The following is a 19882-nucleotide window of genomic DNA, read 5'->3' on the forward strand; positions in this document are numbered from 1 at the left end:
TTGGGCCATGCGTAATTTGACACAATGGAACACTGAAAATAGTCCAGGCATGAAAGTCATAGTGCAATCAGTTATAGCACTTTTATGGCAAGATGTGCTGTTTTCATTGAGAAATGTAGTGTTTCTGTTTTAAGTTTGGTACAAAAATGTGGAATTTTTGTGGCAAAATCTTGTTTTTGAGGTCAAATGTGGAGTTTTCTCTCCCTAACCGAACACTTTCACAGTTTTCTTTGCTCAGTTTGGCTAAAGTTGCATTTTTATGTAAAATGTAGTGTTTTTCGTTACTTACAGCATGTTTGTTGTGATTTTTTAGGAAAACTAGAGTATTTTTGTAACAAATGTTAACTTTTTTAAGGCAAAATCTAGCTATTTCATGTGGTGTTTTTCATTGCAGAGGTTTTGTTGTCATGCAAAATGTAGTAGAGTTGCCAAAATTGTGGTATTTGCTTAACAAAATGTTAAGTTTTTGTGGTTTTCTCTTCCTACCCTAGCGATCTTAGAGTAAAATGTGCTGTTTTCTTTGCTAAATGGAGCAAAAGTTGCATTCTCATGCAAAATGTTATGTTTCTGTTTTCAATGTTGATTTTCTGTGGCAGAATGTGACATTTGCATGACAAAAGGTTGTGTTTTTAGGGCAAAATATAGTATTTGTATGTCAAGATGTGTTGTTTTCATTGTGAAAATGTGAGTTGTCGTGCACAGTGGTGTGTATAGCTTGGTTGTGGCAAAAATGTGGGATGTTGATGACAAAAATTGTATGTTTTTAAGGTCAAATGTAACATGTTGACTCCCTACTCTTGCATTTTTAGGGCAAAATGTGTTGATTGGCAAAATATAGCATTTTTATTGCGAAATGTAGCATTTGCATGACAAAATGTTGTCTTTTTAGGGCATTTTTATGGCAAGGTGTGGTGTTTTCATTGCAAAATGTGCATTGTTTTTGTTTTATATGTTGTTGTATAGCTTTTTTGTTGCAAAAATGTGGAATTTGTTTTTACAAATTGTTTTTGTGGTCAAATATAGCATTTTCAATACCTACATTAGCACTTCTAAGGCGCAAATGTTGCATTGTCATTGCAAAATGTAGTGCACCTCTTTTAGATATACCTTTTCTGTTGCAGACTTTGACATTTGCATGAGAAAATCGTGTGTTTCCAGGGCAAAATGTGGCATTTTTATGGCAAGATGTGGTGTTTTCATTGTGAAAATGTGCGTTGTTGTGCAAAATGTAGCGTACAACTCAGTTGTTGCAAAAATGTGGGATAATCATGACAAAAATGTTCTGTTTTTGAGGTAAGATGTAGCATGTTCAGTCCGTACCCTTGCATTTCTAAGGCAAAATGTGCCATTTTCTTTGCTCAATGTGGGTTTCGTAGCAAAATGTGGTGTTTTTATTGCAAGTTTTATTTTAGATCAAGCTTTTTCCTTGCAGAATGTGGCATTTGTGTGGCAAATATAGCTTGTGTGTTGCAACAAAATGTGGGTTTTGCATGGCAAAATATTATTACTTGGAAAATATGGAGTTTTACCGTACATGAAAAAACTCGATGCTTTCTTTGCTCCATTTGGCTAAAATTAGGCAAAATGTAGCGTTTTTATTTTAAATACAGCATGTTAGTTGTGTGTTTTCGCACTTTTGAGGCAAAATATAGCTATTTCATGGCAAAATGTGTTGTTTTACACTGAAGAAGTTTTGTTGTCATGAATAAATGTACTGTTTTTGTTTTAAATGTAGCTTTTCTTCTGCAAAAATGTGGGCTTTTCCTGGCAATATGTTGTTTTTGTGGTCCAACATAACATCGTCAATCCTTACATTAGCATTTTTAAGGGCAAACGGTGTTGTTGTCTTTGCACAGTGTGGCTTTCATGGCAGAATGTGGTGTTTCCATTCGAAAATCAAAGGGCTCAGCCTTCAAAATAGTCCAGTTTTCAACATAATTGGGGCTAAAAGTGTGCACGCAATCTTCGTTTTTTTTTTTTTTCTTCTCCAGGGAGAAGTGTGATATACAATTCCCCTGTTATACAGAATTTATTTGACTTAGATGCTTGTTATTAAGCAAATTTGGAGCGACCGGACCGGAGCAGGAGGGGACAGAGAAGAAGAGAAAAGAAAACAGGGGGCTGGGGGTGCGGGTATGAGAGGGGGACAAAAAAAGAGCAGCAGCAGCAACAACAACAATTGTGACAACAAGAACAGAACAACAAACATACAGAACGACATCAGCAAATAAACGTCTGTGATGACTATAAAGATGAACAAGGACATAAGGACAAAGGACAAAACAATATCAACCACCACAATGACAATGCTGCATTGAGAGTGTTCATTTGCATGCAACGCGAATACAAAAATATTCCAGGACGCATTTTTGTCTGTGAAAACGTTGCTAGCGGTTAGCTTTAGCGTGTGAAATGACGAAGAAGTGATGCGTGAAAAATTCAGTGCTGCTTTTTTGTACAAGTCATTGCTTTTCTATCCGCGTGTGCTCCTGCAAGCAAACAGCAGCGTTCAAAAGGCAAGCAGCGTATGACAGCATGTTCGCCTTTTCAGGGAGCGAGCCACACACACATGCACACGCACACACACACACACACACACACACACACGCACACACACACACACACACACACACTGTCTTGTATGTGTCTGTATTACAACGTTTGTTACTCTTTCTTCCATCCATTACTGGCACTTGAGGATCCCGCTGGGGAACACGAGGCTTGTTGGCTTGCAATCATCTCAACATGCTTTTGTCTCGCACACACACACACACACACACACACACACACACACACACACACACACACACAAAGAAACACAAAGAGAAATAATATACACAGTCAGCTGCAGAGATGTGGTGCAAATGTTTGTATCGTGGTGTTGATATCCACCTTTAATACTCTAATACTGCAATACTGCGTGTGTGTGTGTGTGTGCGTGTGTGTGTGTGTGTGTGTGTGTGTGCTTGTGTGTGTGTGTGTGTGTGTGTGTGTGTGTGCTTGTGTGTGTGTGTCAGGCCAGCTTTTTCTTGCAGACTGTAGCATGTTCATGACAAGTGTTAGTATTTGTAAGCCAAAGCGTATGTGTGTTGTTTTCATTGCAAAATGTTTGTTGTCATGTCAAATGTAGATGCAATGACAAGTGAGCCCAGGGCCGCAGATGGCCCCTGAGCCGCATTTTGGGCACCCCTACACCCCTACTTTTGTGGCTCTTGGTCATGGTTGGGCTTGTGGCGTCGGCTTCATGAGCAAACCACAACTCTTATTAGGCTTGTGGGCTCAGTCTTGTGGGCGAGCGACGCAGATTGAGGAGAGAGCGGACGGTCAAGCGCTACAACAGCAAGCCCTGAACGAGCGGCGCCGTCGCGGCTCAAATATTTTTTTGGAGATGCACATCTATGGAGTTGTGTTTGTGCCTTAACTTTGAGGTAGCAAAGGCAGATTTTGAGTCCTATTCCTAACTACTGTGGTGTGCGCAGGCACATCACTGCATTCGCTCTGTCACTCCCTCCCTCCCTTTTTGCTAGCACGGGGGGGGCGAGCCAGTGTACTAGTGTACCTCCGGCCGGGTTTTGGGGACTGGTCTCCTTGCTGGGAGCTTGCCGGTCGCCGCCTGGATAGCAGCAAGGCGTATGGGCGTGTTCAGTGTACAAATTGCGTGCCTTTTGGTCTCTCTCCGGGAGATGAGGCCACTGATGTGATAATACATTTTTTTCAAATGTTCTCGCGGTCTACCGGCACACTCCCAAAGATCAACTAGTAGCTCACGATCGACGAGTTGGCGACCCCGATGTGTAGGGCTGAGCATCGTTTGAATGTGAGAGATTCCGGTTCCTAACGATTCTCGATTCCGATTCTTTTCAGAGATGGGATCGTAAAAGTTTGCATGGTTTAAACGAGGCTGCTTCGGTGTTAATGTGACCTTTTTTGCCGGTCGATCACTGAACCCAGGGATCGAAATTTGTAAAAATGAAGTATTCTGGGAGAATCGGAATGTTAGTCCCGGTTCCCATTGATGCTCGAGGCCCAACCCTGATAATGTAGCAGTTTCATGGCAAAGTGTGTTGTTTTCATTGTTTGCTGTCATGCAAAATGCAGTACTTTTTGTTTTATGTGTAGTATGTTCATGGCGTAATATTGTGTTTTAGCGACGAGAAAGCTTTCTTTTTCGTGGCAACTTAATGTGTTTTCAGTAACCGACCTCGCTCAGCCTTTTCCTGTCAAAATGTGATGTTTTCATCGCAGAATGTGTGTTTTCGTGGTTATGTGTTGTATTGTGGCAAATTGTGTTTTAGTGGTGCATAATAGCACGTTTATGTCAAAATGTGGTGTTTTCATTACAAAATGTATATATTTTTCTGGCAAATTAAGGTCTTTATGGCAGTTTTATGGCAAAGTTTTGTGGTTTGATTGCAAAATTAGCATTTTCATTGCATATTAGACCATGTTTGTCCTTTTAATGGCATAATGTAGCAGTTGCAGGGCTAAAGTGTGGTGTTTTCATTGCAAAATGTTTGTCGTCATGCAAAATGCAGTCTTTTTTTGTTAGGGATGTCCCAGTCCACATTTTTTGGCTTCTGATCCGATCAGATTTTTTTTTTTTTTTTTTATAGTCTTGCCGATCCGATCCGATACTGATTTATAATAAGCTTTTGTTCAAATGAAAATAGCTCTTCAGAGCTTAAAAAATAATGCAACCAAAGCATTGCTGAATTGCTGAAACTCTTTAGCGCCATAGTCATTTATTGACGGTCCCTAGTGTAAACAACCAGCGGTTAGAGCAGCACTTCCCGTGCGAGCGGTGGCCGACCCAGAAATGTTTAGTTGGGGTTGCCAAAGTGAGACCATTACTCACACAGGGGTGGCAATAAGTCGATACCTGAAATGTCTAGATGGCCAGTGGGGTGCCCACGGCCACCGTTGGCCACCACGTAGTGCCGCCACTGCGTGCGAGCTCCCCGCACCGTGACACGGCAGTCCGGGCATAGTGAGTGGGAACTACGGAGCCGAACATCCGAGGTGCATTCAGATGTTAGTTACATGTTGTCATGACGGCAGAGACGTCAACCAGAAAGAGTGAAAGAGGAAGTGAGATGAAAGATTGAAAATGATGCGGTACACAGTCACAGTAACAATAAATAATAATAATAAATAATAATATTATAAGTAAAGATTGTTTATGAACTGTGTGTAGCTTGAGGTCCTTGGGCACGTACATGACACGTACGTACGTACATGATCCGTCACTTTATTATATTCTGCTCATCAGCAGTTGTCTTCTCTGTAGGTCACATGATAACAAAAAAAACATTTATCTCATGAAAGAATGTGATTGTTTTGCTGGCAAAAATAGTGTTTCTCTACGGAAATGTCGCCATATCAAAGCAAAGTATTTATGGGGAAAGTGTGGTGTTTTCCTTTGCAGTGAGTGCATTTCCGTGAACAAATGTAGTATTTTTGTGGTAAGACGTGATATTTCCAAAGCAATACTTGGCATTTCATGGAAATATGTGTTGTTTTCATGGCAAAATATGGAGTTTTCCTGGCATTTTTTTTCCATTTCCATGGCACATGATCATTTTTTTGTAACAAAGCAAAGCATTTATGGCCAAAGTGTAGCATTTTTCTTGCAAAATGTGTATTTCCGTGAGTGAATGTAGTATTTTTGTAGTAAAATGTGATATTTATCCAGCGATATATGGCATCTCATGGAAATATTTATTGTTTTCATGGCAAAATATGCGTTTTCCTAGCATTTGTTTCCATTTTTGTGGCAAATGACGATGTTTTTGTCGCAAAGCAAAGCATTTATGGGGAAAGTGTAGTGTGTTTCATGCAGTGCATTTCCGGGACTGAATGTAGTATTTTTTGGAGGTAAAGTTTGATATTTCCACAGCAATATATGGCATTTCATGGAAATGTGTCATTTTCATGGCAAAATATACAGTTTTCGTGGCATTTTTTTTCCATTTTTCTGGCAAATGATGATGTTTTTTGTCACAAAGCAAAGCATTAATGGGGAAAGTGTGGTGTTTTTCTTGCAATATGTGTATTTCCGTCAGTAAATGTAGTAATTTTAGGGTAAAATGCGATATTTACATAGCAATATATGGCATTTCATGGAAATATGTGTCATTTCCATGACACGGGAAGTGTTTTCCTGGCATTTTTTTTCCATTTTTGTGGCTAATGATGATGTTTTTGCCACAAAACAAAGATATATTATTTCCACGGCTAAATGTGCTGCTCCTTGTCATGTTGTTGTTTTAAGTAAAGCATGGTCGTGGCCAAATGTGCAATCAAAGTGAAGACGGAGGGCAAAGTGTTAATTTTTTCTCCAATAATTGATGTTTTCATGGAAAAATCTCAAAATTTTCTATCAGGCTGTGGTGTTTACAATTCCATGTTTTCATGTTTATAAGTGGTATTCTATGGTGAAATATGGTAAAATGTTGGTTTTCATGGGAAAATGTAACATTTCCAATTACAGTGGACCCCTCTACGTCGACATCCCCTCTACGTCGACAACGCCTCTACGTCGACATCCTCTCTACGTCGACAACCCCTCTACGTCGACAACCCCTCTACGTCGACAACCCCTCTACGTCGACAACCCCTCTACGTCGACATCCCCTCTACGTCGACAACCCTTCTACGTCGACAACCCCTCTACGTCGACATCCCCTCTACGTCAACAACCCCTCTACGTCGACAACCCCTCTACGTCGACAACCCCTCTACGTCGACAACCCCTCTACGTCAACAACCCCTCTACGTCGACATCCCCTCTACGTCGACATCCCCTCTACGTCGACAACCCTTCTACGTCGACAACCCCTCTACGTCGACATCCCCTCTACGTCGACAACCCCTCTACGTCGACATCCCCTCTACGTCGACATCCCCTCTACGTCGACAACCCTTCTACGTCGACAACCCCTCTACGTCGACATCCCCTCTACGTCGACATCCCCTCTACGTCGACAACCCTTCTACGTCGACAACCCCTCTACGTCGACATCCCCTCTACGTCGACAACCCCTCTACGTCGACAACCCCTCTACGTCGACATCCCCTCTACGTCGACAACCCGTCTATGTGGACCATCTCATCAAGTCCTGGAGTCTTACTTATAAAGCTTGCGTACGCACAAAACGGCGCCAGAAAGTTGCGTGCGCCGTTTTCCACACCAGGTCTGGTACCTATAAAACCCAACGTGACGTGAGAGTGTGCGCGCCGCTACGGCACCTTTTATAGTCGGCGTACGCACCAAAAAGGCGACCCACATTTGAATGTTAGAAATAAACATCCAAGGGATGCCAGTAAAGATTTCTCCATCATTGCATGTAAACATCACGCCGTTATTGACGTCAAACATTTGTGGAAAGTGTTGCTATTTGAAATGACACTGATGGATATCATTTGGCATTGATCACAATCACCATTACGCACCAGCGTGGAGCAGCCCCACTAAAACAATTGATCAAAAATGAAGACAGTTTTTGGCTGTTTATGTCATCAAGGGCCGTGTGCGTAAACGTACTCTTTCCTTTTCCACAAATGATGGGCTTTTCTTTTGTTGTGCTTTGAAATAACATACATGAGTTCCTCATTCAATAATGATACTGTAACATGCCTAATATTTTGATGTTAATGTCATCATGTAGTTAAATTCATTCATTCATTCAGGGCCATTCAGCAAGATGGCAGCTGACGTCTCTGTTTCACGCTCCCGTTTTTTTTCTATTTTTTTTGCTATTTTGCTGTTCATGTTGGACATTCAACGTGCTGCGTTGCATTGCAACATAAGAGACAACTTTTCAACATCGGCAGGGTTCACCGTGAGCTTTCGTTCAGCCTCACGGACTGGCTTTCTTCTGCGTCGGGAGGACGCAGCAGCTTGCGGGCCTGGTGAGCTGAATGCCCGGCGAGCGAAGCGTCCGGGGCGGAGGCGAGACAGGAGGGGCGGCCTGCGTGCTAGGCTAAAAGCTGGAGCAACTGGGCCACCGCTTCCGGGCCTGCTGCTGGCCAGCGTCCGCTCTCTCGAAGACAGGATGGACGAGCTGCGAGCAAGGATTGCAGCTACGTGAGATCGGAGAGTGCTGTGTGCTCGCGGAGGCCTGGCTGGACGGAGGATATACCGGACTCGGCGGTCCGGTTGGGGACATTTGCAGCTTGCCGGGGAGATCGGACTTCAGTGTCTTGTGGACACAGAGCCTCGGGACTGTTCTCCCCGAATGTTACCAGCATGTAGGCTTTCCCACGAGGGCAAATGGCATCCTGGACCAAGTCTACAGCAACATGAAAGGTGCTTTCAAGGCTCTTCCAAGTCCCCATTTTGGAAAAGCTAATGTCTCTTTTGTTGTTGTTGCTTCATTTATTGGTAGTAATGTTTCTTCTCTTCTTATTCATTTTCTTGTGGTTTTCTTTCTTTCTTTCTTGGGAGAATGAACAGAACAAGAATTTCATTGCATAGCAGAACTACTCGTTTTACTGTGCAAATGACAATAAAACTCTTGAATCTTGAAACTTGAAATATTTTTTAACTGTCCGTCTGGAGTTGCAGCAATTCATCTTCGAGATAACTTCATTCCCGTTTTGAGTTATTACTTCCACCTTTAAATGAAACGGATTTTGCGAAGCTTATGTTCCTCTAAACTGTGGTATCACTTGGGAAAAATGTAGAAACATCCTCAGTAAAAATGGAAATGCGTGCCTTCATATCCCACCACTTTTTTTAAAGTTCCGCCAGCGTGCGCCCCGTTCCACTGACGCCGTTGACAGCAGGCGCCACTTGTTCCAATGCCACTGCTGTGTCCTCCAAATATGATCTTTTTACGGGCCTCCAGCTCTCCAACTAAGATCTCCACCTCTTTTTCGGTGAACTTCCGCTTCTTCGTCTTTGGCTTCTCAGCAGCCAAGATTCCGGAGAACCGAGCGAAATACAATCAAGGGTCATTGAATACGGACGCTGCATCCGTGAGCCGCTTCTATGGCGAATTGAAGGCGTGGAGAGGGTGTGACGTGGGGTGAAGCTGCGTACGGACATTTGGACAGCAGGTGAAGCACAAATTGGGTGAATGTCTGCGTACGCCACTTGTTTTAAGTCTTTGGGTTTCTGGCGTATGCAGACTTTTAGTCGGATTTCTACGCACACTTTTATAGATGAGTCCCCTGGTCCGTCATGTTCTTTTTATTACTAACAAGTGCTGACGTCAGTCGACCTAGACATACACGGTCGAGCGCTTTAGTCGACATAAAAGGTGAGCACCAAAGGATGGTGCGTTTATGTCGACACGTGTTGTAGTGTAGTTAACTTCATCGTTGAGGCTGAGCCAATACGTCACTGCTGTGAAGCGCACTCGCTGCTTTGGGCCCCTGTCACCATCTCAAAGCACTCACAGGCGGCTCCGTCTTGTTTGTGACATTTTAAAAAACACACAAAGAAGCAACACCTGTATTTTGAAGCATATGTGCTTTGCTTTTCATGTTTTTTCTGACTTTTTGAACTTATGTAAATTCGACCATGCTGTCACACACACACACACACACACACACCGCTGCCGCAAATAGATTTTAAGATGTAGTGTTTTTGGAATGTTATATTTGTTATATTTTGAATGTTATATTTTCATGGTGTTCGGATCGCTGCCAGCTTTTTGCACTTTGTTTGTTGTTTGTACACAAAAGCCAGGAAAAAAAAAAACATCAGCTGGAGAGCTTCCCGCAGAGGCCTCCGCCGTCGTCTCCGCGGCGATGCGTTCAAAGACAGCTCTGGCAATGGAAGGAAGACGTGTTGATGTTGACGCCATTGTGTTGGCGCTAAGCTAGCTGCCATGTTGTGTCAAAGCGGAGTCTCTGGTGTTCAGGCTGCAGCTGGCAGCAGGTATGCTCGCCTCTCGACATGCCGGGGGGGGGTGCATGGTGGCTGGCGACGCCAAGTGTGCGCCTCCAGCCAGCCGAGCCGAGTCCGCCAGGCGAGCAGCGTCCGCTGGCCCGCGCCATCTGCGACGCACACGCATGCACGCCTCCTCCTCCTCCTCCCGAGCTCGGAGGGCACAGACGCGCGCACACGCATGAATGCACACGCGGGACGCAAGGGCAAGACGCACGTACACGCGGCCACACGCTCGGGCGCTGACAGCTCGCCATCTGTGCACCGCCATCCACTTCTCGCTCCGCTTGCGTTCTCCTGCCCTTGTTTCTGCTTCCTCTTGTCTGGTGTCCCACACACGCCTTTACAAACATCATCTATTTCTAGCATTTCTACTACAGCAACTGCCTCTTCCTAATAGTTTGCTCATCATATTCATTTTGCAAAAAAAACGCCACATTTTGCCCTAAAACCACTACATTTTTTTCATGAAAGTGCTATATTTTGCCACAAAGTGCCACATTTTGCAATGAAAACACCACAGTTCGCCATAAAAGCGCTACACCCTACCATGAAAATGCTTGTATTTGGCTGTAACGTGCCGCGAAAACCCAGATTTTGCAAGAAAAATACCACGTTCTGCCCTAAACCTGTGACATTTTGCCATTTTTTTTGCTATAAAATGCCACATTTGCCATGAAAGTACCATATTTTGCTACAAAGTACAACATTTTACTGTGAAAATGACACATTTTGCCATAAAAACACCACATTTTGCCATAAAACCACTACATTTTGCCATGCATGAAAAGCCGATATCTTATAAGTACTATATTGTCACATGTTGCCAATGAAAACTGAAACACCACTTGTTGCTGTAAAACTGCTGCATAACATGCCACAAAAACCCAGATTTAGCAACAAAAACGGCACATTTTGCCCTAAACACACAACATTTTGCCATTTTTATGCTATAAGATGCAATGAAAGCACCACATTCTAACATGAAAGTGCTTCTATTTTGCTAGAAAATGCCATAAAAATCAAAACTTTGCAACAAACCATGACATTTTACCACAGAAGGGCTATATTTTGGGGAAAAATGCCACATTTTACTATGAAAGTGACTGTATTTACTGTGTATATATATATATACTGTATATATATATACAGTATATACTGTATTTTCCTAGAGAATATCACATTTTGCCATGAAAAGCCACGTTTTCCAATGAAAATACCACATTTGCCCTTAAACCACTACATTCTACCATGTAATTGCTTGTGTTTGGCTATAAAATGCCATTAAAACTCCAGATTTTGCAACAAAACACGACACTAAAACTGCCACCTTGTGCCATGGAAGTGATATATCACTGTAACACTGTTAAACTTTACCATGAAAAGGCTATATTTTGTTGCAAAGTGCCACATTTTACTGTGAAAATGCCACATTTTGCCATGAAAACCCACATGTTGCAATGAAAACACCACACTTTGTGGTAGAATATATGACATATTTTGCAATGAAAATACCACATTTTCCCCCGCGATAAACGAGGGAACACTATTTGGCTATAAAATGCAATTTAAAAACCCAGATTTTGCAACAAAACACCAAATGTTGCTGTGAAACTGTCACATTGTGCCATAAAAGGCTATCGTTTGCTATAAAATGCCACCTTTTGTAATGAAAACGCCACATTTTACCCTAAAACCGCTACATTCTACCATGAAAGTGCTCATATTTTCATATAAAATGGCACAAGAACACTACATTTTGCCCTGAAACTGCAACATTTTGCCACAGAAGTGACACATGTTTTCTAGATAATACCACATTTTGCCATGATAGCACTACATTTTCCCTTAAACCACAACATTTTATCATGCAAGTGCTAGTATTTTGCTCTAAAACATCATTTAAACACCCAGATTTGGCAATGAAACACAACATTTTGTATTTAAAAGGCTATTGTTTGCTGCAAAATGCCACATTTTGAAATGAAAACACCACGAAAAGAACAGTGGCATTTGCCAGGAAATGTTGAACATTTGATAACTCAGGGCTTGAAATGCCAAAAACAAACACGCATGCGGACGTTAGCCGGCACTGCTGCGGTGTGTGTCTCCACTTTGCTGCCCGTAGTCTCACCTTGGATAAAAGGTATCTCCTTCATTGTTCCTTATTGTTTGTAAGCGTTGGGTTATGAGCTATGCGTTCAATGCTGCTGCATCTTGGTTTGTGGCGCTGCTGTGTTGATGTGAAAAGCCATGTTTGCCCTAAAGAAGCAGCTGTGCAAGTGCAAACCGGGTCAGAACACTGAACCCAAAACAGTGTATGTGTGTGCATGTGTGTGTGTGTGTGTGTGTGTGTGTTGTCGTCGCTACTATTGCATGCATGCGCTGGGGGAGTGTGTGAGGGAGGTATTTTGGCTGCCCATCTGTGCGAGGGTATTTTGCCACTGTTTCAGCGCACACACGTACACACGCACGCACACACACACACACACACACACACGTGCGGCTGTGCCAGGCAAGCTGTTCGCTAGCTGGTGCTGGCGTCGGTCCAGAGAGAGTGGTGGCATCCATCTGTAGCTCCGCAGCGCAGGAAGGACCTGCTAAAGATGAGGAATAACAACAACAGCATCGCTGTGACAGCGAGGGTGGTGGGCGGGGCTTGGTGGACAGTGGGTGTGGTCTTTTGTGTTGTAAAGAGAGCCACGTGTGTATTTTATTTAGTGTAAATCGTTGTGTTGCGCTACAAATACGCACAGTCAGCGGGTCAGCAGATGACTGGAAGAACCCCATCCTGTTTTTTTCTTTGAATTCTACTTTTTACCATTTTTAGCTTTCATTTTTTGTTTCTGTTGACAGAAGTGACGGAAAAAACAAAGAGCAACTTTGCTGCTACTTTTTTTGTGTTGGCAACGATAGAAAATGGCAACAATACACAACCTTAATGTGGAGGTGTTCCGGCGCTGTGAATCACATTTATCTTTGCTTTTCATCACTTTTTTTTCCCGGTTGCTCGTCTGCGAGCTGACGATGTTTCATTTGAACAGATGGTGACAACAGACATGACGCCTACTTCTTTATTTATTTAGTCAAAGTACAACTGATGTTAGACACTACGCATGCTTTATTAGCTATCATGCACATCTGTGTGTGTGTGTGTGTGTGTGTGTGTGTGTGTGTGTGTGTGTGTGTGTGGTAATATTTGTGCAGAAGGAACAGATGGCGTTGAGACCTTGGTGTGCCATTGATAAATCTCCTTATGTCTTTTTGCTGCCTCCACACACTCGCAGAGAGCCAGGAAGTGCAGCAGGACGTGTAACGCTGCTTTGTGTGTGTCTTTGCTCCTTTTCCACGCTCCTCAGCTCTCTGGTTTTGCTTTCGTTATTGCAAAGGATGTACAGTCGTCCCTCGTTTATGGCGGTTAATTGCTTTCAGACCCAACCATGATATGTCAATTTCCGCCAAGTAGGATCCCTGAATATTTTCAATTTGAATTGAATATGTTGATAGTTATAGCGTATAACTACCAATAACAGAAAGCCTGTTTACCTTCTAAATGTGCTTTTCAACATGATTGGAGCCCTCTAGACATGAAATAACACCCCATAGTCACCTGTACACTCCTATTACCCAATATAGTAGACATAATAAGAGAAAATATGACATAATATGGACTGACACACATTGGTAGCGTTCCTTGTTGTTGTTTTACTTCCTGTTCGGTGTAATACTTCCTGTGGTGGCGACTGTGTCATCAAAGTAACATTACGGACACCTGGTGACCAGCGTAGAATACTACATACGTCTCTGGATGTGTCTTCTGAATGTCTTCTGTTTGTATTTTACTCCATTTAGCCATTTTTATGCCTGAAAATACTAAAAATAAATATGGACAAATTTGCATAAAGATGAATATGTTTGGACTTATAATAGGCCGGAGTCAACCAGAAAACGGTGTGACTTATTCATTCTTCTATTTTTTGCACGAAACTTGAAGTGCGGAGTGGCGAGGCATGACTCTAATGTTTGAAGTTTTATCAGACAGTACAGCGCAGTAATGTTGTCATTTATGTCTTCCAGATAGGTGAGGTATTGCAGAGCTGGATGGTGTGTGGAATGAATGAAGTCCTGTAGCGTTTACTATGGAAACGGAACTGGAGGAGTCTGTTGGAAAATGAGCTCCGCTGCCCCTCCATTGGCCGATGCTGTGCAGTGTTTCCCACAGGACTGCAATCTATATGTGGCTAGATGATGTCATCGTGCCGTCGTGTAATTTGCATAACTTGCCAAAACTCGGTCTCAGTGTTTGTGCGTGGACGGGTAAAACGGAGCTCATTGCTTTGTGTCATATGAGGTGTGCGACATGATATGATGATGTTGATGATATGTTAATGGATATGTTTTGAATGATATGTTAATGCATTTGTTTTAATGCTTATTCAACAACAGAACATGAACTTATTGACTTATAAGTGTCGGTTTCACTCCCTGCGTGTGCCTCTTTCTAAGCTACATCTGCTGCAGTGTGTGTGTGTGCGTGCGCGTGTGCGTTTATGTGTGTGTGTGTGTGTGTGTGTGTGTGCGTGGAGAAGTTGCATACTGGTCTCCCCCGTCTCTGAAAAGTCAACATGATGCACCAGCTTCTCCAGAAAGCACCCAGTATGAGTGATGTGTTCTTCTTGTGGTGAGGCAACGTTGGTCATTTGGGTTGCACATGTGACCTCATGCTTGCGTGTATGATGGTATATGAATTATATATGAATAATATCAAGTGTTGTAACATCCCGTGTCGTCTTCTCCACCTCCTTCCAGTTGATTGGCGCAGCAATAGCGGCCTTGTTTGGCGCCGGAGTGATGTAACCTGCGCGTAACCTCGGCAACGGTGTGCATTGGCGAGCCGGCGGCGCGGGATCAAATCTCCTTTCTTGGGTTTGTGGACGAGCGGGCGGGCGGGCGAGCGAGCGAGGGAGAGATTTCGTAAACATCGGCCGCCGTGTTACCGCCGGATGATGTAAGCCTGAAGACATCCCTGTGAGTGGCAGCTGCTCGGCCAAAACACTTTTATTAGTTTGCCCTCTGCAGATGCACGCGTTAGCTTCTTTTGGCGAGCAGGACAGAAGTATTGGGACGCCTGGCCGACAGGAAATAGAGAAAACATCATGTTTTTGTTATGTAGTTTACTTTTTTTTACTTTTTATTTGACTATTTGTTTTATTTGAATTTATTTATAAATAATTTATTTTTAAAAACTAGAAATACATTTAAATGTATTTACATTTAAATAAATTTAACAATTTTTTAATTTTAGTAATTACTTTATTTCCTTTTTTTAGGCATTTCCTGTTTTGTTTATTTTGTTACTTCCTGTTCCTGTGTTTGCTTTCCCCCCCTTGACTTGAGTGGGCGGAGCAGCGGCATTGGAAAGAGTCCGCAGCATGGCGTTTGCTACTTGTTTGTTGATTTTTGGTCCTCGTTTTGCTCTTTTCTTCTTCCCTGGTACATTCCCCTGTTCATTTCCACCTCCCTTGGTGAATTTTATGTTAGTCTTAGAAGTGCCTCCCAGCTTTCTTCTTTTTGCTACTTTGACATTTAAAAAAATACTTTCTGCATGTCTCCTATGTCTCTGCATCCCGGGGTCCCACCCTTTACCTAAATGTAACACTTTTCTTATTTACCTGGAATTTGGAAAAACCTTACCGCGTTTCCACCTAAATTACCCGGCTAACATTCCCCAGAACTGAAAATGTACCAAGTCGTGAGGAACCGCTCCCCATATATCATCAACCTTATTTGAAGGACCCTGACCTGGTGGAAAACAAAACAGAGATTACCAGAAATTATTTTACTCAGGTAAAAAAGCTCCTGGAAATGTTGTTGGAAAAGTTGCTATTGTCTAAAGTTGTACAAAAAGGTATGAAAGTAGTTTTTGTTTATTTAATTGAATTTGGCCATCATAGCTTCCCAGGCCACTTCCTGGCACCCCTGCGTCGTAGTAGGGTGCCTACAAGTTGGCGCATTGGGATACCAGGCCTTCAGGAAGTGGGTATTTTTATTTAATGTCTTATTATTGTTGTTACTTGCATGTATTTCAGTCATTTTTAGTTTATGTATTTTATTATTGCTTACACTTTTGTCATTTTTATTTGTTTTATTTTTTATACTGTTATTTAAGTCATTTTTATTTTTCTTTATTTGATTATTTTTTACACTTATTTAAGTCATTTTTATTTTTATTTATTTTATTATTTTTTACATGTATTTAAGTCGTTTTTATTTTTATTTGTAAAATTGTTTCTTACACTTTGATTTAAGTCATATTTATTTTTATTTAATTGTTATTATTTACACTTATTTAAGTTTTTATTTTATTATTTCTTACTCTTTAGTTGAAGTAATTTTTATTTTTATTTAGTTTATTATTTCTTACACTTTTAAGTCATTTTTAATTTAATTTTATTTGTATTATTTTTTTTACAGTTATTCAAGTAATTAAATTTTATTTAGTTTATTATTTCTTACACTTTTATTAAAGTTATTTTTATTTTTATTTATTTGGATTAGTTTTTACCATTTTATTGAACTCCAAATTTATTTATTTGAATTAGTTTTTATTATTTTTATTTAAGTAGTTTTTATTCTATTTATTTAATTATTTCTTACTCTTTTAATTTTCATTTTTATTTTTTTTTTATTTTTATTTGCTTTTACTAGGGCTGTCAAACGATTAATATATTTAATTGCAATTAATCGCCATTGTCCATACTTAAGTCATAATTAATCACATTTAATTGCAGATGAAAAGAGTTTTTATTTATAATAAGTGGGGATGTAAATCTCTTTGTGGCAAACGATTCAATACGTAACAACGATAGCTACATCAACTGTTATGTTTTATTTTATTCAAAAAATAATATACAATTAAAAATCCCATAGTTTTTGCGTGTTTAAGGTGAGCGGTGTTTTGTCCCACTTTGTTTGACAGTCATTGAATGCACCTTCTACCTTCGTCCTACGCTGCATAGTACTGGTACAGTACTCCAACTACTATACTGTATTTTTGCCCTTTCACTTCATACAGTATTTGCTCCCAAATGCTGATACTATGTGGGAATGCATAAAGGTACGATCTGTGACCTTATTCAGTGCTAATGTTCATATTTGTGGAACACAACCTCTTTGGGAAAAAAAGTCCTGGCTGTATTTGGATTCATTTCGTGCTTTTAATTTGATGTTGTTCCTGTCATAGTTGTACTCAGTACACAATAAGTACGATCAATTAGATTGCTGTAATGTGCGTATGTTTTACTGATGTGTGCACTGCTGATTCTAGCTAATGCTAGTGCTGCTAGCGCTGAATTGACAGAAGCCCCAACATAGCGGCTATGCCTGCCGTTAACTTGCAGCTCCTACCCAAAATTTAGCTTCCAGTTCCAAGCAAAATATTAGCCCAGTGACAACTCGCTTCGTTAGTTGATTGAAAAAATACCGGCAGTGCTTCAGTACCTCTTTTGAAATATGAATACATATAATAACATGTCCAAGGTGCATTTTAGGGGAATTAATGACGGTAATATGTCAAGTAAAGGAAGCAGAACATAATAACAACACGCATACAAATAATGCCTACTGTACATTCAAATGGCAAATCAAAAAGACCACGAAATAGGATATCTCACTTCAAGCTGTGCAATGAACATATACCAAGGAGGATGGTTTATAAAGACTTTTGATGGATGAACAAAGCAGCCCGTGCATGTAATGAACAGTCTTGTATGGCAAACATTTGTGGCGTCCATCAATACGTCCACTCTTGCTAATGGCCTCCTCCATCCTCCATCCTCTCTATCCCATTAATTCCCTCGGCAACAGCACTTTCTAGAAGTCGTAAAGCGAGTTATGCAAAGTCAAAAGCGCTCGTCTTCTCGTCTTTCCATTAAGGCCGGGCACGTCGGTTCCGCCGGCCGCAAAGCAGACGATAAGCAGTGTCCGTTAGCCGGGCTAATAAATGGAGCATAGATGTACACATTAAGCGCAGTCGTTAACGCGTCTATCATGTTTGTTTTCAAGGTTGTTTAAGGTACAGCGTAGCTATCAATTATGCATAGGAGGAGGCTGAATAGCCTTCTTTATTCACGATTTTATTCATGATATGCTGCTTGTTGTTGCTGGGGGGGGAAAAGGAGACACAAACCTGCCGTGTTTACATCACATGATGGAAGTACTGTACAGAAACCGAACATACAGTAAAGCAGGAGCAACAAGGAACTCTCCCAATGCTAACATGTGTGAGTCTATATTATGTCTTATTATGTCTACTATATTGGGTGAAAGGAGTGTAAAGGTGACTATAGGGGTGTTATTTTACATCTAGAGGGCTCTGGTAATGGTAAAAAACTTAAAAAAGAACAACACTAAGGAACTCTCCCAATGCTAACGTGTGTTGTATATTGTCTTACTGATTATGTCTTATGCCCTGCAATTGGCTGGCGACCAGTCCAGGGTGTACCCCGCCTGTTGCCCGAAGTCAGCTGGGATAGGCTCCAGCATACCCCCGCAACCCTAAAGAGGAGAAGCGGTATAGAAAATGGATGGATGGATGGATGGATGGATGGATGGATGGATATCATGTCTTATTTTCTCTTATGTCTACTATATTGGGAAATATTAGTGTAAAGGTGACCAATGGGGTATTTCACGTCCAGACGGCTCTAATAATGTTAAAACTCGTATTTAGAAGTTTGTAAACAGGTTTTATGTCTTATTTTCTCTTAGTATGTCTAAGATATTGGATAATAGGTGTGTAAAGCTGACTATAGTGCTGTTATTTAATGTCTAGAGGTCTCTAATAATGTTAAAAAATGTATTTAGAAGGTCGTAAGCTGTTTTTCTATGTCTTGTATGTCTTATTTTCTCATATTATGTCTACTGTATTGTGTAATACTGTATTGTGTAAGAGTGCAAAAGTGACCATTGGAGTGTTAGTTCATGTCTAGAGGGCTCTAATAATGTTAAAAAATTGTATTTAGAAGGTGGTCAACAGGTTTTCTGTGTCTTATTTTCTCTTATTATGGCTACTATAATGACGTGAGAGTGAATGGTTGTTTGTCTCTGTGTGCCCTGCGATTGGCTGGCGACCAGTCCAGGGTGTACCCCGCCTCTCACACGAAGGCTCCAGCATACCCACAACCCTAAAGAGGATAAGTGGCACAGAAGATGGATGGATGGATGTCTACTATATTAGGTAATAGGAGTGTAAAGGTGCCTATAGGGGTGTTATTTCATGTCTAGAGGGCTCTAATAATGTTAACAATTGTATTTAGGTGTTAAACAGGTTTTATGTCTTATTTTCTCTTATTATGTGTACTATATCGGGTACTGGGAGTGTAACGGTGACTAGGGGTGTTATTTCAAGTAGAGTGGGCTCTAATAATGTTAACAAGCATATTTAGAAGGTGGTGAACAGGTTTTCTATGCTCTAACTACCAGAATATTCCATTTATAAATAAGGAATTCTACTTTGTGGAATCACGGTCACGTCTGGAACCAATTAACCTCCACAAACGAAGGACTACTCTAGTGACCTTTGCTGGTCTTATTGGACACTTGTGGAGATTGGAACATGAAAGCACACATCTCCTTTCTCAACGAGCAGCGGGTGCCGCCGTGGGCCCCTCCCCCGTCCAAAAGCACTCGCAGGTGGCTCCGCCTTGCTTGTGACATAAAAAAAACAAAACACAAAATGAAGTGACTGAAGAAAGTTAATTTGTATTTCTTCACGTATTTGTGTTGCCTTTCATGTGTTTTGTCTCCCACAGCGCTTGTAAAAATGACACGCACATGCGTCACGGCCAATTACGACGAGGACGTCACCTTGCCCTCATAATGAGCCACCAGAAATGAATAGAATTTGGACGTAGGCGTGTGTATTGTGCACATGTAAGGTGTTTGTGGGGATTGATGGCGTTGGCTCGTGTGTATTTTCATGGTGTT

At 41.4% G+C, this 19882-nt stretch overlaps 1 protein-coding gene across 8 annotated transcripts in view; it reads left to right on the forward strand.

The window, feature by feature from the left end:
• runx1t1 (RUNX1 partner transcriptional co-repressor 1) overlaps positions 1-19882 on the forward strand; it is a 73552-nt gene that overhangs the window by 20189 nt on the left and 33481 nt on the right. The window contains exon 2 of one of the 8 annotated variants that reach the window (XM_054763566.1): positions 14705-14923. The exons of 4 other annotated variants lie outside the window; for them this stretch is intronic. Coding sequence is in view for 2 of the 4 variants with exons in the window: in XM_054763560.1 (XP_054619535.1) it covers positions 19106-19133 (28 nt within the window). In the remaining 2 variants the exon portion in view is untranslated. Of the gene's footprint in view, positions 1-6993; positions 8309-13531; positions 14924-16732; positions 19134-19882 lie in introns of those variants that run through there. 3 more of the 8 variants (XM_054763562.1, XM_054763565.1, XM_054763560.1) reach the window with 3 other exon arrangements.

Source organism: Dunckerocampus dactyliophorus, chromosome 20, assembly GCF_027744805.1.
Source record: "Dunckerocampus dactyliophorus isolate RoL2022-P2 chromosome 20, RoL_Ddac_1.1, whole genome shotgun sequence".
NCBI lineage: Eukaryota > Metazoa > Chordata > Actinopteri > Syngnathiformes > Syngnathidae > Dunckerocampus > Dunckerocampus dactyliophorus.